The sequence below is a fragment of the Crocodylus porosus genome, unplaced genomic scaffold (genome assembly GCF_001723895.1).
Source record: "Crocodylus porosus isolate Cpor-Errol unplaced genomic scaffold, CroPor_comp1, whole genome shotgun sequence".
NCBI lineage: Eukaryota > Metazoa > Chordata > Crocodylia > Crocodylidae > Crocodylus > Crocodylus porosus.
The window spans coordinates 2259429-2275801 of NW_017728927.1; the positions used below are offsets into that span (position 1 = coordinate 2259429).

The 16373-nt window shown below is 45.4% G+C and overlaps 2 protein-coding genes across 6 annotated transcripts in view; one reads left to right on the forward strand and one right to left on the reverse strand.

The window, feature by feature from the left end:
* CCP110 (centriolar coiled-coil protein 110) overlaps positions 1-3690 on the reverse strand; it is a 26514-nt gene extending 22824 nt beyond the window's left edge. For all 5 annotated transcript variants that reach the window (XR_002102311.1, XM_019541773.1, XM_019541770.1 and 2 more), the window contains exons 1-2: positions 3601-3690; positions 1974-2129 (exon numbers count right to left, since the gene is read on the reverse strand). Coding sequence is in view for 4 of the 5 variants with exons in the window: in XM_019541773.1 (XP_019397318.1) it covers positions 1974-2120 (147 nt within the window). In the remaining variant the exon portion in view is untranslated. The remainder of the gene's footprint in view (positions 1-1973; positions 2130-3600) is intronic.
* Positions 3691-6242: 2552 nt separating this feature from the next.
* GDE1 (glycerophosphodiester phosphodiesterase 1) lies at positions 6243-14091 on the forward strand. Its single transcript, XM_019541778.1, has 6 exons — positions 6243-6512; positions 8654-8829; positions 9898-10003; positions 10996-11088; positions 11775-11986; positions 12573-14091. Exons 1-6 carry the CDS (start codon positions 6258-6260, stop codon positions 12718-12720), a joined length of 990 nt encoding a protein of 329 aa, XP_019397323.1. The 5' UTR covers positions 6243-6257; the 3' UTR covers positions 12721-14091.
* Positions 14092-16373: the final 2282 nt, after the last annotated feature.

Sequence of the window (16373 nt, forward strand, 5' to 3'; positions counted from 1 at the left end):
TTTGACCCCAGTACTCTTTCCTGCCATGGCAGGGGGTCGGACTAGATGATCTGCTCAGGTCCCTTCTGACCCTAGAAACTATGAAACTATGAAACCATTTTGAAGTCTAACCTTTACTTCTTCCAAAAACCCTAGCTTGGCCACATACAATATCTCATTGTTAAAGAAACACTACATTCATATTTCAAACCAGCAAAGTCAAAAGATAAGGCAAATATGCTGCAATGTTATGAAAAATGATGGATGGCATGTTTGTTTTATTCTATATAAGCTAAAAAAACCTTCATATGAACATATTTAACTTTCCCTACTCAACTGCTGATTAAACCCAGGTTTACTTAAAACCATTTAGAATTGTATGGAGATGACTGGAGAAGTTGCAACGTCTTAAAATAAATTTCTTATCACAGACGCCACATCTAAACCTCCTAGCTTTGCTTTATCAAGATGGAGTTGGACAGCAAGGAACATGGTTCATACTGAACAAGGAAGTGGTAACAACCTACTACATCAATGGAATTTTATTAAAGACTTCAAGTCTGAGTGTGGCAAAATCCAAACTGTAGCATACATCATGAACAAATGCCTCAATTTAATTTTAATGGTTGCAATGAAGACCTGCACCAGGCCACTGAGGATGCCTTGCAATGGATATCAAATCTAAAACTGCCACCCTAGCCTTATCCCTCAGTGTTGTCGTTTATAGGATGTTCCGTCATTCAATTTCTGTATTCCATACAAATAAAGAATCTTAAAATAAAAAAATTCACTTAAAATATATATGTATAACAGAGCTAACCAAGACCAATTATAAAACAAGAATAAGTCAGAGTAAACTCAAGGAGAGAGAGAAGAGAAAACAATAATGTCATTTAATCTAGAGGTGCCATCTTAAGTATCTTTTAGAGCCTGTTGGAAATAGATGGAAAAAAATTGATATCTCCCATGAAACAGCATCTTCTGTTGCTGAGACACTCTAATAGCATTTCTGAATAAAATGAAAACTTTAAATTTTTTTAGCAAAAAAAAAAAAAAATCCTGTTTAGCTGAAAACCCCATTTTCAAACAAAAAAAGTTTGAGTCAAAACTTTCCAATCAATCTAGCATTTCCATCCACTCTTTTTATTGGGTACTATTTTAAATAAGCCCAAATGACATTCAGCAACTAGCAAATAAGCAATTTTCCATTAAAAATAATGAAGTATGATAGTAGCAGTATTTGCCTGGTTTATACCACCATAAGTATTTTTCTTATGACACACATTATTTCACAAAGTGAAAGGAAACATAGTAAATAATCCACTTCCATGCTCTGTATGTACCAGACAAGTTAAGGCATAATTAAAATGGAGCTGCTGCTGCACTGAGACTTCTCCAAAATCCTCCTAGCGAAGCCTCTCTGATATTAGAAAAGATTTTAGAAAGACTTCTGCATGGCGAAGGCCTGAGGGGCACACTGTGGGATGCATAATCAATTGGGCCGCATGTTCATCTTAAAGGCTTTGATTGTGTTAGTCAGCTTTGTAGCTGCATTTCTTACTATCCAACTCTACCAGCAGTTGTAGTGTTGTCTAGACAAAAATGGTAAGGACCTTTTTACACTACAACTTGCGCTTATCTGAGTGTACTAATCAAACAAAGGCCTAGCAAGAAGAGAACAGGGTAGGAAAAGAGCCGCTTTCACAAAATAAGGCTGGAAAACCAACAGGTATAATGGGAAGCTATGAAATAATCCAACATAGGAGTACTTCCCAAGTGGTAAACACCTCAATCCAAACTCTGGAATGGGAAAAATTATTTTTTTACTTAACTGTATCATAAAACTCCACTCCCATCAGCCTTACTTTAATTTCGTTCTTGAACACTACAGAAATGTGCTAGTCATGGTTGGTTGCACCATAACCCAGTATAGATAAGTGAACAAAAATGGTCTCTGCCTTCTCTAAATGTAAGTACTTAAAAGTCAAACTTACCAAAGGTGAAAGCACAGGAACGCCATGGAACTGGATAAGTGAAATATTTTTGTGCTGAGTAGGCAAAGAGATTTCTCTTGGTAGCAACTCTCCTTGAAGCCTGGCAAGATGCTTTTCACAGAATTTTTCATAGTCTTCCATCTTCATATGATTAAACTGCACATAGAGATATATTACTACCACCATTGTACTACCAATGGAAAAAATACAGCAGCACAAGCACAACAAGAGCAGGTTGTGAAAACGATTGGGAAACAAACTGTTCTCTGCAATATGTTGCAGTGAGACATAAATGTGACATGGAAGATTTCATACAAATTCTTGTTAATTTATGCTATTATGGACTCTAAGTTAAGTAATCTCCAGTGTACTGCTGTCTCAAAGGGCTTGATTCTCCTCAAGGCAATCACTTGAATGGGAACAAAACTAGGACCTTAAACTCCAAAACAGCCTTAGGTTTCAAGCCATTTGTAACCCTAGTTACTGTCTACAGTTCTCGTTTGACTGTGCCGTGCTTTACAACTTTGGCAGTCAAACATCTGAAAGCCAGTACAAGAGATAGGATGTTGCACTCCTACTACAGAATCACAGAAAATGGGGCTGGAAGGGATGTTAGAGGTCATCTAGTGCATCTGCCTGCCAAAGGCTGAACCAGCTACACCTAAACCCTTCCTCACAGACTTTCATCTAGCTGCATCCTAAAAACCTATACTCATACAATTAAGAAGTTGGGCCTGACATCCCATTGTCCCTTGCTGCACATTAATCCCCTCCTGTCCCCAGCAGATGCGGAAAAGAGTTTACAACCCTCCCCTTTCCACATCATCTCAGTTTTCTCTTCTCTAGACTAAATAAACCCTATTCTTTCCATTTCTGCCTCAGGGTCATGATTTCTGAACCTCTGGCCTAGACTCTTTTCAAATGGGCTCTTTCTTTCTTTTTTTAAATGCACTGTCTTCAACTGGACACAGCAGTCCTGCTGAGACCTGGCCAGTGCAGGGAGGAGAACCACGCCGTAAGTTAAGGAGCAGATGGTGGCAATGGGGAGGAAAGGAATGATCTTTTTAAGGGGGCGGGGGGGGACACGACACAGACAAGGTTTATTCACAAATCAACTGGAGAACGCAGGCTGCGCACATGGTCTATGCAGTCACTGAATCTGCAGTAGCATGGAGGATCCAAAAGCAGCTCTTTGCTAGATTGCCCACAGCCCTGGCAGGGGGCCAGAGCCCCCAAGAAGTCTCCCCTGCTACAAACACGACCCCTGCACCGATGCTAAGAGACTCACAGCCAAGCAAAGAACAAATCCTGGCCCTGATGTCATTTCAAGGCAGCAACGCCCAATACCCCCCTTCAATGCAAGGCTCCTTTGCAAACTGGGTAGAAACCAGGCACCCCCGGGGACAAAGCCTGGACACACACACACCCGGCGTCCCAGGCAGACCATTGCTCACAGCTGAGCAACCCCCAAGCGCAGGGCCCTCGCTCCCTCCCTCTCGGCCGCCCACAGGCGCCAGGGCCCCCTCAGCGCAGCGCATCCATGCGCTCCATTCCCCGCCCGGGCCGCGGACGCTGCCCCCGCGCGCTGAGCTCGGGGCAGTGACCACAGGCCCGTGTCCCCGGATACCTGCCGGCCCTGCTCGCCCAAGATCCCGGCCCCGCGCTCCGCCGCGCCAGAACCGCCGGTGCCTGGCAACCGGAGCCACAGCCCGCCCCTCCCCCTGCGCTTCCGGGGGGCAGCACCTGGGAGCACTCACGGGCGGGGAGAACTACAAATCCCAGCATGCATTGCTCCCCGGCGCCCGTCCCCGCGCCGTTTGGCGGGGGCGTTGCATGCTGGGAGCAACAGGCTCTCTGGCCTCAGCGGTGCATTCTGGGAGTTGTAGTTTGGAAGGAGAGAGGCTGACCCTCTAAAGGGGAAGGCGGGTACCTGCTCATGCCTCTGGGAGAGGTTTTCTGCCCCTCCCGGATTTCCCACATTGATCCGGATACTCCATGTAAACCACGCTCTGTTTCCAGTAATCCTTCCCATCATTGGCGATGTGTAGGTGCACACGGGTGAACATGCACCCTGAGCATGGTGGTGCCCCCCCTGCAAAAAGGTCAATACTGCTGGCAGCATCTGTGGGCAGTCTGCGATCACCACTGGCCACTGCCAGTGCTGCCAGCGGCGTCTGCAAATAGTCATGGACCATTAGTTGGCACTTGTCACCCCACTGCCCTGCCAAAAGCACCACTGCCGGGGGCACGCAGCATTCATGCTGCCCATGGTCTGAAAACAGTGCCCTGAAAACAGCTCCTCTCTTCTTGTCATTCATTGTCTAGTTACCAGCAGCAGCAGCAAGGGACCTGAATTGGAATGTCCCCAGTTTGCACTGGGGAGATGACAGTGTTTGACATGGGCACGTGGCAACACGTGATCTCATGAGCCTTGGGACACAGGCACAGCTGCCACAGGCATGCTCTCCTTCTGGAGACATGTCAGAGGAGACTGCACTTGCTCCCAAGTGTCATCTTGTTCTGCAGCCTGGGCTACAACCAGCTGTAATCATGCTGCCATAGTGGGCCACGACCATAGCAGAAACGCTTACTGTGATGGGCCTGTCAGATTGGAAGGAACCTGTGAATTCTGCTCAGTATCTGCCATCAACAACCTCAGACAGAGCATGAGAAGAAGTCCAGTAGATGATCAGGGCAAAAGACATTCATTTGCTCTATCAACACTTGGCTCAGGTAAGGTCTGAGTTTAGGTTGTTGCTTGGAGCGGAAGGAAAAACAGAAATACAAATGCATTACAAAATCAGTTCAACATTTAAAACGTACAGCTGGCTGCAGATCACCAAAAGCACCTACATCACTCTGTGTATGGCTACATTAGAGGCTTAATGCACAGAAGACTAATTCAACTGCGCATCAGCGCGGCTGGCAAAAACCCTGCTAATGCACTAATGTGCAGTAGATTTAGTCTAATGTGCATTAACATCACCAAAAAAGCATTCATTTGCACTAATGTGCAGTCGTGCTGATTACAGCGCATTTAGAACCTGTCATTACAGGTACTAAACTTAATGTGCCTTTAATGAACTTGTGGACGCTAAGTACTAAATGCAGAATCGGTTTGGGTTTTGTTTTTTTTAAGGAAAATTCTTCGCGTCCCAAATCAGCCAGATCAATTCCAGATCCATGAGTCATTCAAGAACCATGTGGCCCTGCTACCAGCAAGCATTTTCCACCTTCACCTGGGCTTCTGATGCTTCCAAAAGAGGAGTTTTGCTTGCCTTCAACCATATGGCCGCAGGCAGAGATGACCCGAGCAGGTTGCGGGGCCTGGGGCAAATCAGCCCATGCGGAGTCTTGCCTCTGGGATGCGAGGATGCCGCGGGCGGATTTGGCGGCCCAGGGAAGGGTGGAGGCTGCCCAGCAGCCAGACGTGAAGCTGGCAGGAGCACAGAGTTGCCGCTCCACCCGGCTCCATGGGGCCCCCCAAAGCGCAGGGCTTGCAGCGCCTGATTCACCCCCCTAAGGACAGCCTTGGCTGCAGGAGGGAAGTCTCAGTTTCGAGACTAGCGGGACTACAGCTACGCAGTCCAAGCCCTGTCAGCCACAATACACCTAGCCTGGAGCATATCCTAAGAATACCAGATTAGGGCTCAAATAGCCTAGAGGTGGCTGATTACAGGGATTTTTGGCACAAATCCCTCCACACTCACTGCTGCTTCTATGTATGTCTTTAAGTAGGCAGAGGCAAAGATTTTTGGGGTAATCTCTTTTATTCGTTTAAATGCCAAGTCTCCCAATGGTCTTTCTCAGTTACAGCTGCAGGACCACAGGGGAGCCTCCGCTTCAGCCTGCCTGGGGCAGAGAAAACTTAAAAACGTGATCCCTAAAGAGGCAGAAGGCAGGAGACCAACATTAATACGCTGAACTCCTATTGCTGAAAGGCGGTTGTGGTTTCGTAGCTCCGGGCGAGCGGCAGGAAGCAGCCACAGCGCCTGGGCAACCTCCACCCGCCCCACCCCAGATCCTGCCCCTTTCCGGCCTTTCAGCCAATCGTTGGTTGAGAGGCTCAGCCAGAATGTGTTCTCCATGACGATTGGTGGGCAGTGGCCAGTTGGTGGAGGATGACTGGCTGATAGCAGAGTGGGGCTGGGCGTTGATTGGCTGTTGGCAAAACCCACCGGTGGGTGCGGATTGGCCGGTGCCCGGCCCCGCAGCGCATTGTGCGCTCGGGTGCCGGCGGCGCCGGGCGGGAGCGCGGTTGGTTTCGTGCCGCCTTGCCTCGTCATGTTGTGCGGCGCGCCGGGCCTGCTGGGCGCCCTCACGGCGCTGCTGGGCGCGCTGCTGGCGCTGACCCGGAGCCCGGCGCTGTCCTGCCTGGTGCCGGCCGGGCTCTACCTGGCGCTGCGGCTCTTCAGCCTGGAGCCGGCGCCGCTGCCGCGGGCCCAGCACGTCTTGCAGCCGCGCGGCGCCGCCGCCCGCATCGCCCACCGCGGCGGCAGCCACGACGCGCCCGAGAACACGCTGGCGGCCATCAGACAGGTCCGGGCCGGGGCCTCCCTGCGGGCAAGGCAGCGCTGCGCCCCCTCCTGCCCCGGGCCTCGCAGCCCCCGCCCGGCCTTGGCCCTTGCTCTCCCCGCTGAGCTGGGCCGGGCATGCTGCACGCCTGGTCGGAGAGAGGGGGAGTCGGCTGCACCCAAGGGCTGCTTTGCTGGGGGGGGGCAAGATGTGCTTTGTTTGCACCGCCACTGGCCCCCTTCGTTTGCACAGCTGCCGGGACCAGGCTGCCTACGTGGGTGCTGACACCCAGGGGAGACGGGGCCGGGGGAAGAGCTGGGCTGCAGTATGTTGCCCAGTCCTGGCATCCAGGCGTGTCCACAGCTCGCTGTGCCGGCTGCTTCCCCTTCTTAAAAAGGCACAAGCCCACGGTTGCCTGGAGCCAAGCAGAAGCGGGGAATTAAGGGTGCGATAAACAAGGAAAGCACTGCAAAGGTGTACAAATGGGAGTGATTAGCGCGGGCTCATCAGCAAACCCCACCGGAGGGATTGAGAGAGCTGCTAAAACTGATGGAGACATCAGGTTAGCTGGGGATTTGCCAGGCATGCCTCTGTGAATTGTTAACGGTAAACATATCAGTCCTCGTTGCCCAAAGTGATCTGGGGAACGCTGGGTACCCAGCAGAATGCATTTGGAAACCGCAGGGAAGAAGCTGTTTACGTGTCTCTTCTTTAATGTTCAGCTACTTGGGACCTGAGAAATGTAAAAGGCCTTCTGAAAAAGTCAGCAGCCTAGCACTCTTTTTACTGGGAGTTCTTCCTGACTGAGGTCCTGGTCTTGAAAAGACACTTAGCGTTTGACTACTGAAAGGTGAAGGCTGTAGAAAAGGCATGTCTGTGAGGATGGAGGGATGAAGGTGAAGAGAGCAAGAGAGAATGGATAATCCAGAGTAGGGGTTGTCAACCAGGGGTACATATATACCGGGTGTACTTGAGAAGGCCCTAGGGGGTATGAACAGGCAGGAGGAGGCAGAGCGCTGCCATGCACCATCACACATGGGTGCTGTCTGCCTGGCTAGACATGGTGGGGAGCTTGCATGCGCTGGCTGCCACCACGGTGCATTCGGGTACACACCTCCACCCCTCACCCCCTCTGTGTCTGGCCGCAAAACATTCAAAACCCCTGATCCAGAGTAACACACATTCCTCTTCTGTTTTAAAAAGTTTAGTCCCACATTGACTTAGCCTTGTTTTTCTCTCTCTCTGTTCATGGGTTTCCCTAACACATACCCCTAAAGGAGTAAGCTCCCTCCAAAGCACAATCCACAACCACTTTTCTCCTTTGTGAAGCAGAGGGTGATGGTGCTATCACCCTACTTTTCCATTGATTAGAGGAGTTGCCTATGATGTGGGAGTACTGGGTGTGTGAAGTCTTAACTTGGACAATTTCAAACCAACATTTATTACCTCCCAGGAGAGTCCTGTCACCACCTAGCTGTTGGTTTTTCAGGAGTGGAAACCCCTCTACTGCAGCTTTGCAAAAGAGAAATCAAGATTAATTGGGCCAGAAACAGGCACCGTGATGCTGGCCTAGTAATTGGGGCGCTTGGTAGAGAGGAGGGAGATCTGTGTTTCAGTTCCTGTTCCCAGGGTTGTTTATGCATTTTATCAATAACCAACCTTTATACCATATCCAGGTCATTAGGAGAGGAATGACAATATTGTTGTTTTAGCAGATATGGAGTTGAGATCTCTCCTTCCACAGGACTTTGGCACAGAGATGTACCATCTGGGATATAGAGCATATTCCCATAATTGTTCTATAAAGATCTTGAATAAAGCACACTGTGCTGCATAGACTGACATTTCTTACCAGCGAAACGAGCAGCAGCTTGGCACCTGTCCTAGAAGAGAAGTCAGTGAATGATGCCCCATGAGCCCAAGGCCTGTGGGGGCATCACCCATACAACAGCTGGCAGCAAAGAGAAACTGCCTTGGTGGTACTGTGGGGCAGAGCCGTGACTGCGGTTTTGCCTACGGCAGCACAAACCAAAATGAAAGTGATCCATGGTCGGAGCTAAGCTGTAGTAAAACAGCCCAAATGTTGCCACCTTCTGCACTGGAATGCAAAGTATGTGTTGAGGAACATTCCTGTTCATAAAGTTTTGTCTTTTTATTTTTTTAAGGCAGCTGAGAATGGAGCAACAGGTGTGGAGCTGGACCTTGAATTCACTGCAGATGGTGTTCCCATTCTAATGCATGACGACACAGTGGAAAGGACAACCAATGGGTCTGGAAGTTTACGTGACTTGACATTTGATGAAATTAGGAGACTTAATCCAGCTGCAAAACACAGACTATGGTAAGCAATCAGCAGTAGTCCAATACCTATACTCACTTCTGAAACTATCATTTCTATGGCACCAAAGGCACCCATCATGAATTCCATCTTAACTTTGGCATGAGGGCATCAGTGACTCAAACTCTCTGAAACTTCAAGATTGTGGGACCCATAGGACCTGGCCTATTGTTATATATTAGTGGTTCACTAGGATCTTTCTCTTTGCCCAGTCTTGGAGTGGGAGGGCTAACCTTTATGAAACCTTGGCCAAACCTTCCTTAGGGCAGAATTTGATCTACAAAATATTAATATGGTGGGAATAATACTGTTTAGGTTTTTTTTCAAAACTTGATGGAATAAATATTTCTAAAATGAATTTTATTCACAGAAATCTCCTGTTTGGCTGAACATTTTTGAATGATCATATATACGGGCATCCCTCACCATTTGTGGGGGTACGTTCTTGAGATCCCGGCGAATGGCAAAATCCATGAATATGGCACTGCGTTCATGAACGTCATGAATGCAGTGCCCCCAGCAGCTGGGGTGGGGGGCATGGCTGCACTGGTGGCGGCAGGGATATAGCTGCGCTGGTGGAGGCGGCGGGAGCCCGGCGGCAAGCATGGAGCTCCCGAGGAGCTCCTGTAAGTGTATTTAAGATATTTGTGCAAGTTGGAGGGGGAAATGTGTATTCAAGATGTGGGTTCAGCATTCGCAAATATTTGAAACCGCGAGTAGCAAGGGTTTCCTGTACAGTATTTTGTTTGAAGGGTGGGAAGGTTTCACTTTGTAGAGCATAATATTATGAAGCCTGAATGAAACTACCTTGAGTTCTAAGAGAACAGGCCCTCCTTGTTAAAGGCATCCCTACAATATATTTGTAAAATACTATTTTTGATCTTCCTAGAAGATTTTTGTGAATAAAACTTGTCATATATCACTGCGAACATATTCATTATTAAAGAGAGTGCTCTATTAACTTATACTTCCAGGTGTTTTGATTTAAGGTTTTTTGGGGGGCATTCTTGTTTTTTTGGAGTTCTGCTTGATTTGGTGCATTCCACTGAACTATTTTCAACTCTAATGTAGGAGAGATTTCCGGGGTGAAAAAATCCCCACACTGAAAGAAGCTGTTATGGAGTGTCTGCAGCATAACCTCGTTATCTACTTTGATGTCAAGGGCCATGCAAATCAGGTATCACTCACAGCTCAATATACTATAAGCTCCTCACTCACCTTTTGCATTGGTATGTTAATATTGGTCTGATTGGTCTGCAGTATGAATGAAATGGGACATCCTTTGCAGATTGCTAGGTTGGGTTTTAAAAAAACTGTACAGGTTCTGTAATATTGCAACCATACACAAAATCTGAGCAAGTGAATAACAGAGATCCCTGCCTCTGCTGGGGGAGGGGAAAAATTGTCTCATCTCTGACTTCCAAATGGGAATGGATCCTTCCTGTTTTCTGTCTATGGTTTGTACTATGACACAAAATACATTTGATAAATAATGCCTTGTTTGACAATAATTATAGAGTTTTTTTGTTATGTAACTCGGAGAAGGGGTTGGGGCTGTATGCTACAACAAGGATCAGGCCTCTTGAGGCTCCCCTGCCCTCTGCCCTTAGCACACCAACATCTTAACACATTCAGTTTGCAGTTGTTTTGGGCACTGTGCCCAAAAACACTGCTGATCCCTGAGCTAGACTGTTCTTAGTGGTGGCAGATGAGAGAACAAGAAACAATTGAATCTATTGGCACCAAGGGAAGTTTAGGTTAGATGTTAGGAAAAACTTTTACAAGGAGGGTTGTAAAGCACTGGAACAAGCTACCCAGAGAAGCTGTGTAATCTCCATCCTTGGAGGTTTGTAAAACCCGGATTGACAAAGCCCTGGCTGGGATGATCTAGTTGGGGATGGTCCTGCTTTGACCTCCTGAGGCCTCTTCCAACCCTAAATTTCTATGATTCTGTAAGGAAGTATCTGCGTCTTACTGCTGTGAACAAAGTTAAGTGCTACTTTCCTTCTTCGCCTTTCCAGTACCATCTCCCATGTGCTAGCAAATGGCATTTTTAAGTGGGAAGCTAGCAAATGGCATTTTTAAATGGGAATTTTTGTATCATATGAACTCTCTAAAATTTGCCTTTGACCACAGTGTAAGTTCTGTCTACATATCTTTTATTTATAGGCAGTCAGTGCCCTAAAACTCCTCTACCTGGAATATCCTCGTTTGTACAACAGCAGTATCGTCTGTTCTTTCATGCCAGATGTTGTCTATAAGGTAAAGTCTCCTAAAGGGTAATTTTGGAGTTTTTTAGTTCTATAGATACTTCAAGTTATCACTGTTACCATCAGTATAGTCTGATGGAGACAGGTAACTCCAGAGTGCTTTCAGAGTATTTTTACTGTCTCGCTTATTTTTAAATAAATAAGAACATGCCTAAAAGCAGTTGTCAAAACAAGGATAAAGGCAGTGTGTTGTCAGGCCTCATATATCCCCCCACACCTGTTCTACCTCCCACGGATCCTCCCATGAAGTTCGATATGCACACTGTGAATCACAAATAATGCCCTCCATCAGAAAAAAAATACACTGAAGGAGGTTCACTAGCTTAAAATTGGCATGTAGTCATCAAGCTACAAGATATAGAATACATTCACAGCATTGTTTTTAATTTCCATTGTCAACTTTGCACCTTAAAATAAGAGGAGGATTTATTTCATTAAAAACATTACATTACCTGGGGAGAGCAATCCAACACAAGCAATTAGTATAAGCAGCTTTCAAATAGAGTCAGTGAAGGAGTTGGAGAAGAAGAGAACTCTAGTAGAAATGTATATTCAAAGTACTGCCACTCATTGTTATGTCTCAAAATGTTTCCCTTTGAAATCCAACTAATCTAAAACATAACTTTGGCATTTTGGTGTCATGATAAGTGTTGTACTGTTCTCACCTTGCTCTTCCAGATGAGGCAAGCTGATGGAAATGTCCTAACAGCGCTAACCCATCGGCCATGGAGCCTTAGTCATTTTGGAGATGGGAAGCCTCGTTTCAACAGCTTTTGGAAGCACTACTGGTATATGATGATGGATGTCATTCTGGACTGGAGCCTGCACAATTTCTTGTGGCACCTGTGTGGGGTTTCAGCTTTCCTCATGCAGAAAAATTACATTTCTCAGTAAGTGTTTGTATGTTTTTTCTGGAAGCAGTATCATTTTAAAGCTATGAAGGAAGAGGCCAAGTGATTCCCATGAACTGGAATGCTATGCACTCAACAAGAATTTCTAGTGATGTTAAATGCTGTTTTAAAACATTAAAAATATATTTAACATTGAACTAAAAAATATTTCTGCCTCAGTCCTCCCAATTCATATTTTTATCCCAGTGTTTCCACCTTCCATTATTAGTATTAGAGGGAAAAAATGGTTATTGCCTACCTTTACGGTTATGGCTGCCAGGCTCTGGCATGGGCTCTCAAGGGAGGTGGTGCTCTCCCCAACCTTGGAGGTCTTCAAGAGGAGGTTGGATAGATACCTGGCTGGGGTATTATGATCCCAGCACTCATTTCTGCCTAGGGCAGGGGGTTGGACTTGATGATCTGTTCAGGTCCCTTCTGACCCTAGAAACTATCAGTTGTTTAAAGATGATATGCTGTTGTTCTGAAAAGTGTCTATAAAAAAGGAGAAATCTTTGTTTTTTCCTGTGTGGTGCCAGTCTCTATTCCCCTTTATTGAATCTTTACTGATGCTTTTTTTTCTTTACAGAGAATATGTGAAGCAGTGGTCTTCTAAAGGAGTGCAAGTGGTTGCCTGGACAGTGAACACATTTGCAGAAAAAATGTACTATGAGACTGTCCTTGAAGTCAGCTACATTACAGACAGCCTGCTGGAGGACTGTGATCCCCACTACTAGGCTTAGGCCTGATGGGACACTTCCATGGATCTAAATATCCTTCTTGTTCAGGCAGATCTGAGTTCAACACCAAAGGCTCCACATCTGCAAATGAGACTAAACAACCTGAGGTGTTCTGCTTGTGTCATATGAATAGAACTTGACTCGCAACCAACCCCTCTCAGTGTCACTATACTGGCAAAGTCTGAGCTGCAATCATTGTAAGTCCAAGGGGAAATGATTCTGCTTTGTAATCAGAGGCATCTGTAGTGTAGTCTGTAGGGATCAACTGATTTCACAAATTAGCACATGTGGATGGCTCACACTTTTTATAATCAAACTATTCCTTTTATTGGTTTATATCTTGGTATTAAATCATGGCAGCAGCTTTCTGAAGGCCTAATTTAAAACTGAATATTAGTGGTTCTGGTACATTAAGCAATCTGTTCCTTATCTATGTGATGGTTTGGGGACCTCTTAAAAGCATACACGCTTATCCTTATATTGCAGCTGACAATAGTGCCATCACTGTTTGAGGCTGAATATACTTCACTCCTACGGGATGGATAGGATGACTGTGTTGCAGTGTCTCTGCTCGTTGCAAACAATATGCTAAAACTTTGATACTTGATGGGGAAATTTGAGTACCTCTTTAGCATTCAGTCCTAAGTCTGATATATTTTTAAAGGTTGATAAAGGATAGAGAGGTGCTTCCTTCTTGTGATCTATACCAGAATCATTTTTAAATACAATGCTGCTTTCAAGTTGTTAGCCATAGGCCAAGTTGTGGCTGAAATGCCTTCTTGATGTTTGCTGCTAAATTGTTTGCACAGTTGAAGGGCTTTAAAGGGGTGTAAGGATCCTGTTAGTTAAGTTTATCTTTAAATCAAAGGGGTCTGAATGTGTAAACAAGGCTCAGAGCTAGTGCATACTATACCTGCTGTGGGTATGGATAGTTAAACTGCTTAAATCGAATGATGGACTTGCTGCAGGTTGGCGGAATCTGCCCTCTTTCCTGCAGCAAAAGTGGAAGTTAAACTTAGGCAGATTACGCCAAAACAAAACAGGGTTAATTTAGTATGGCTTACCTCTGCTTACTATGGGATGGGAGCAGACACACCAATTACAATAGATCAGCTGATGCACACTGGCAAACAGCAAGTCTTATCCTTCCTCCTCACAGCCTATTTGTATATGCTATTAGAACAATTCCTCTGTTACCAGGAAAGGAAACATGAAAGTGGCCCTTATCAATCAAGGTCTACATTGCCCCCATTATGAATAGGGGTCTGCTTAAATTCAAAGTTTTCATGGAAACCACGAAAAATGGCATTGTCCACAATCACCAGGAAATACTGCGTTGGCTGCAATTTCCCTGCAAAATCAGCCTAACCCCCTCCATTGTATTATATAATACACTATTTTAGAATGTCCCAATGCTTACTGCAATACAAAGACAGCTCAACAATCACTGCTCCCTTAGAGCACATGATTAGGAGTTACTGTCTGCTAATGATGTAGACTAAGTGAAGGTGCCAGTCAGTGAACAAATAATGCCTCTTTGTCAATCAGCAGTGACAGGCAGGGCAGCTGAAATCAGCTCTTCATGCCACGACTTGGGCACAAAATTGCTTTGTCCTGTCACAAGTTAAGTAGACCCCTAATTATGAATACCACTGACTTGCCATCAGCAGATACAGCTCTACTGTGGATGGAATCAGTAGTTAGAGAGCATCAAACAGCAGAGGTGTAGCAGGAAACTCATATGGTGCTACTTTTAACATAATCAGTTTTAAAAGAGAGATAAACAGGGAAATGATCCAAGTCTTATTACTCGCATCCAGAACAGCTTCATTTTAAAAGCAGAGAAGTTTAAAACAACTTGGTTACCAGCTACTGGAGGTGACCACTGAGATGTAGCCTAACAAGGTATCAGACCAGGGGTGTCAAACTCACCTGCCCCCCCCAAGCCAAATCCAGACTGCAGGGCTCCTTGCAGTCCAGATCCAGACACAGTAGCAGGGCTAGCAGGGTCAGGGAGTCAGAGGGTTAATATAGTCATTGCTGACTCAACCTCAAATTCTTAATTTCCCTAGAAGCCCTGCAGGCCAAACAAAACTGCTGCCTTAGACTAACACACACAGCTGCATGTGCTCCAAGAGCAAGGGTGACCACACTTTAGCATGCAACTAGTTCCTAGTGAGTAGTGAATGGTAACTCCACCATTCTTTATCTTTGGCCCCAGACAATATGGCTCAATGACTAGTCACTTTAATGATCTATTCTACCCTTCTAGACTAAGCAGACTTCTGACTACATAGATCAACCTATTTTTGGCACATGTGCCACAAACTAGCTCCATATTCTCCCCAAGTGCCACTTCAATCCCTTTCTACTACCTGAACAGCTACTCTGCTTTCTGCTCCCTGCTTCATACCCCATGTTCCCTGTCCAATCTGCTGCCCTGCTTACTGCTCCCTGACATCTCTGTCACTGCACTGCTTTTCCCCTCCCTGAACTGTCATGTGCCACACAAAGGCTGCCTATGCCCCTTGTGACATATGGCCACCCCTGATGTAAATTATGTTTGATACTTATGTGCTACAGTTCAGTGACAAAAGTGCAATAAAACACATTGTTTTCTGTATTAGCAGAGGGTTACTTGATGCAGCTAACTAATGATGAAAATCTACATCCATAAGTTAGGGAGAGTCTGTACAAGGTACCTTGTATCAGTAATATTTGTTCATACAGCTTCTTCAGAGTGACTTGACTGTTGTGATAGCTCACGCTGTATGCTGCTATCAGAAGGTAACTGAAGGAAGAATAGGTGCATGTGGGCAGCACAACATCAGATAACAAAATTCCATACTACATTTTGTCACTGCCCTGGGAAGCTGAGATGATAAAGTACAGCCTGTTTGTTACAAGTTCAGTTGCATGGAGAGAGTCCATTTTCAATAAATCTTTTTTTTTTCTAAACTAATAGTTTTTCCTATTGTGTTTTCCTGCAAAAAGTCTGCATAAAACATCACTCACTCATGCATAGAGTAGAAAGCTGCTCCTATAGTAATTAGGCTAGTGACTTCTCTTCTAATAGATTCTCTTGTAACACTTTACCAGTTACTGCAAGACTGAGAACATGGAAGATGGACTACTTATATCCAATTATAAGGTAATATTTGGCAGAGGGAATCTTTTTATGGTAGCCATTTTTGCACTCTGTCCTAATTGATTCCTTGAACTGACTGACACTAAGTGGTAGCAGGCTTAGCTTCCTTTTCCTTCAGAAATACAAACACTTGCAAAGTAAATGCAGTTTGCCATTCAATTAACTGCCTAAGACTTTGAGCACTAAAAAAAGGCACTCTGTCTCTGCAGTTACAGGAGTGGGTAGAATTCTTTTGCTTCTAGCAGGTGCAGCTCAAGAAAGGATTTTTTACTCTTTTTAGCAATCCATTGAGTATTTAAGCTACAACAAGCATTCTTGGACTACGCACATTTAACAAGAAAGCAAAATAGGAGGGCTGTCAAATGATTAAAAAAATTGATTGCGCTTAGTTGCTTGATTAAAAAAACAGTTGCAATTAATCACAATTTTAATTGCACAGCTAAAAACTCAAAATTATGCAAAATTAAACAGGTACTTTGTATAGTTGGGGTGTGGGCGGGGG

Bases quoted from the DNA above. Each gene is read 5' to 3' on its own strand.
- GDE1 (XM_019541778.1), top strand. From the start codon at position 6,258: ATGTTGTGCGGCGCGCCGGGCCTGCTGGGCGCCCTCACGGCGCTGCTG. The intron at 6,513-8,653 runs GTCCGGGCCGGG...TATTTTTTTAAG, and splicing joins CGCTGGCGGCCATCAGACAG to GCAGCTGAGAATGGAGCAAC. The intron at 11,987-12,572 runs GTAAGTGTTTGT...TTTTCTTTACAG, and splicing joins CAGAAAAATTACATTTCTCA to AGAATATGTGAAGCAGTGGT.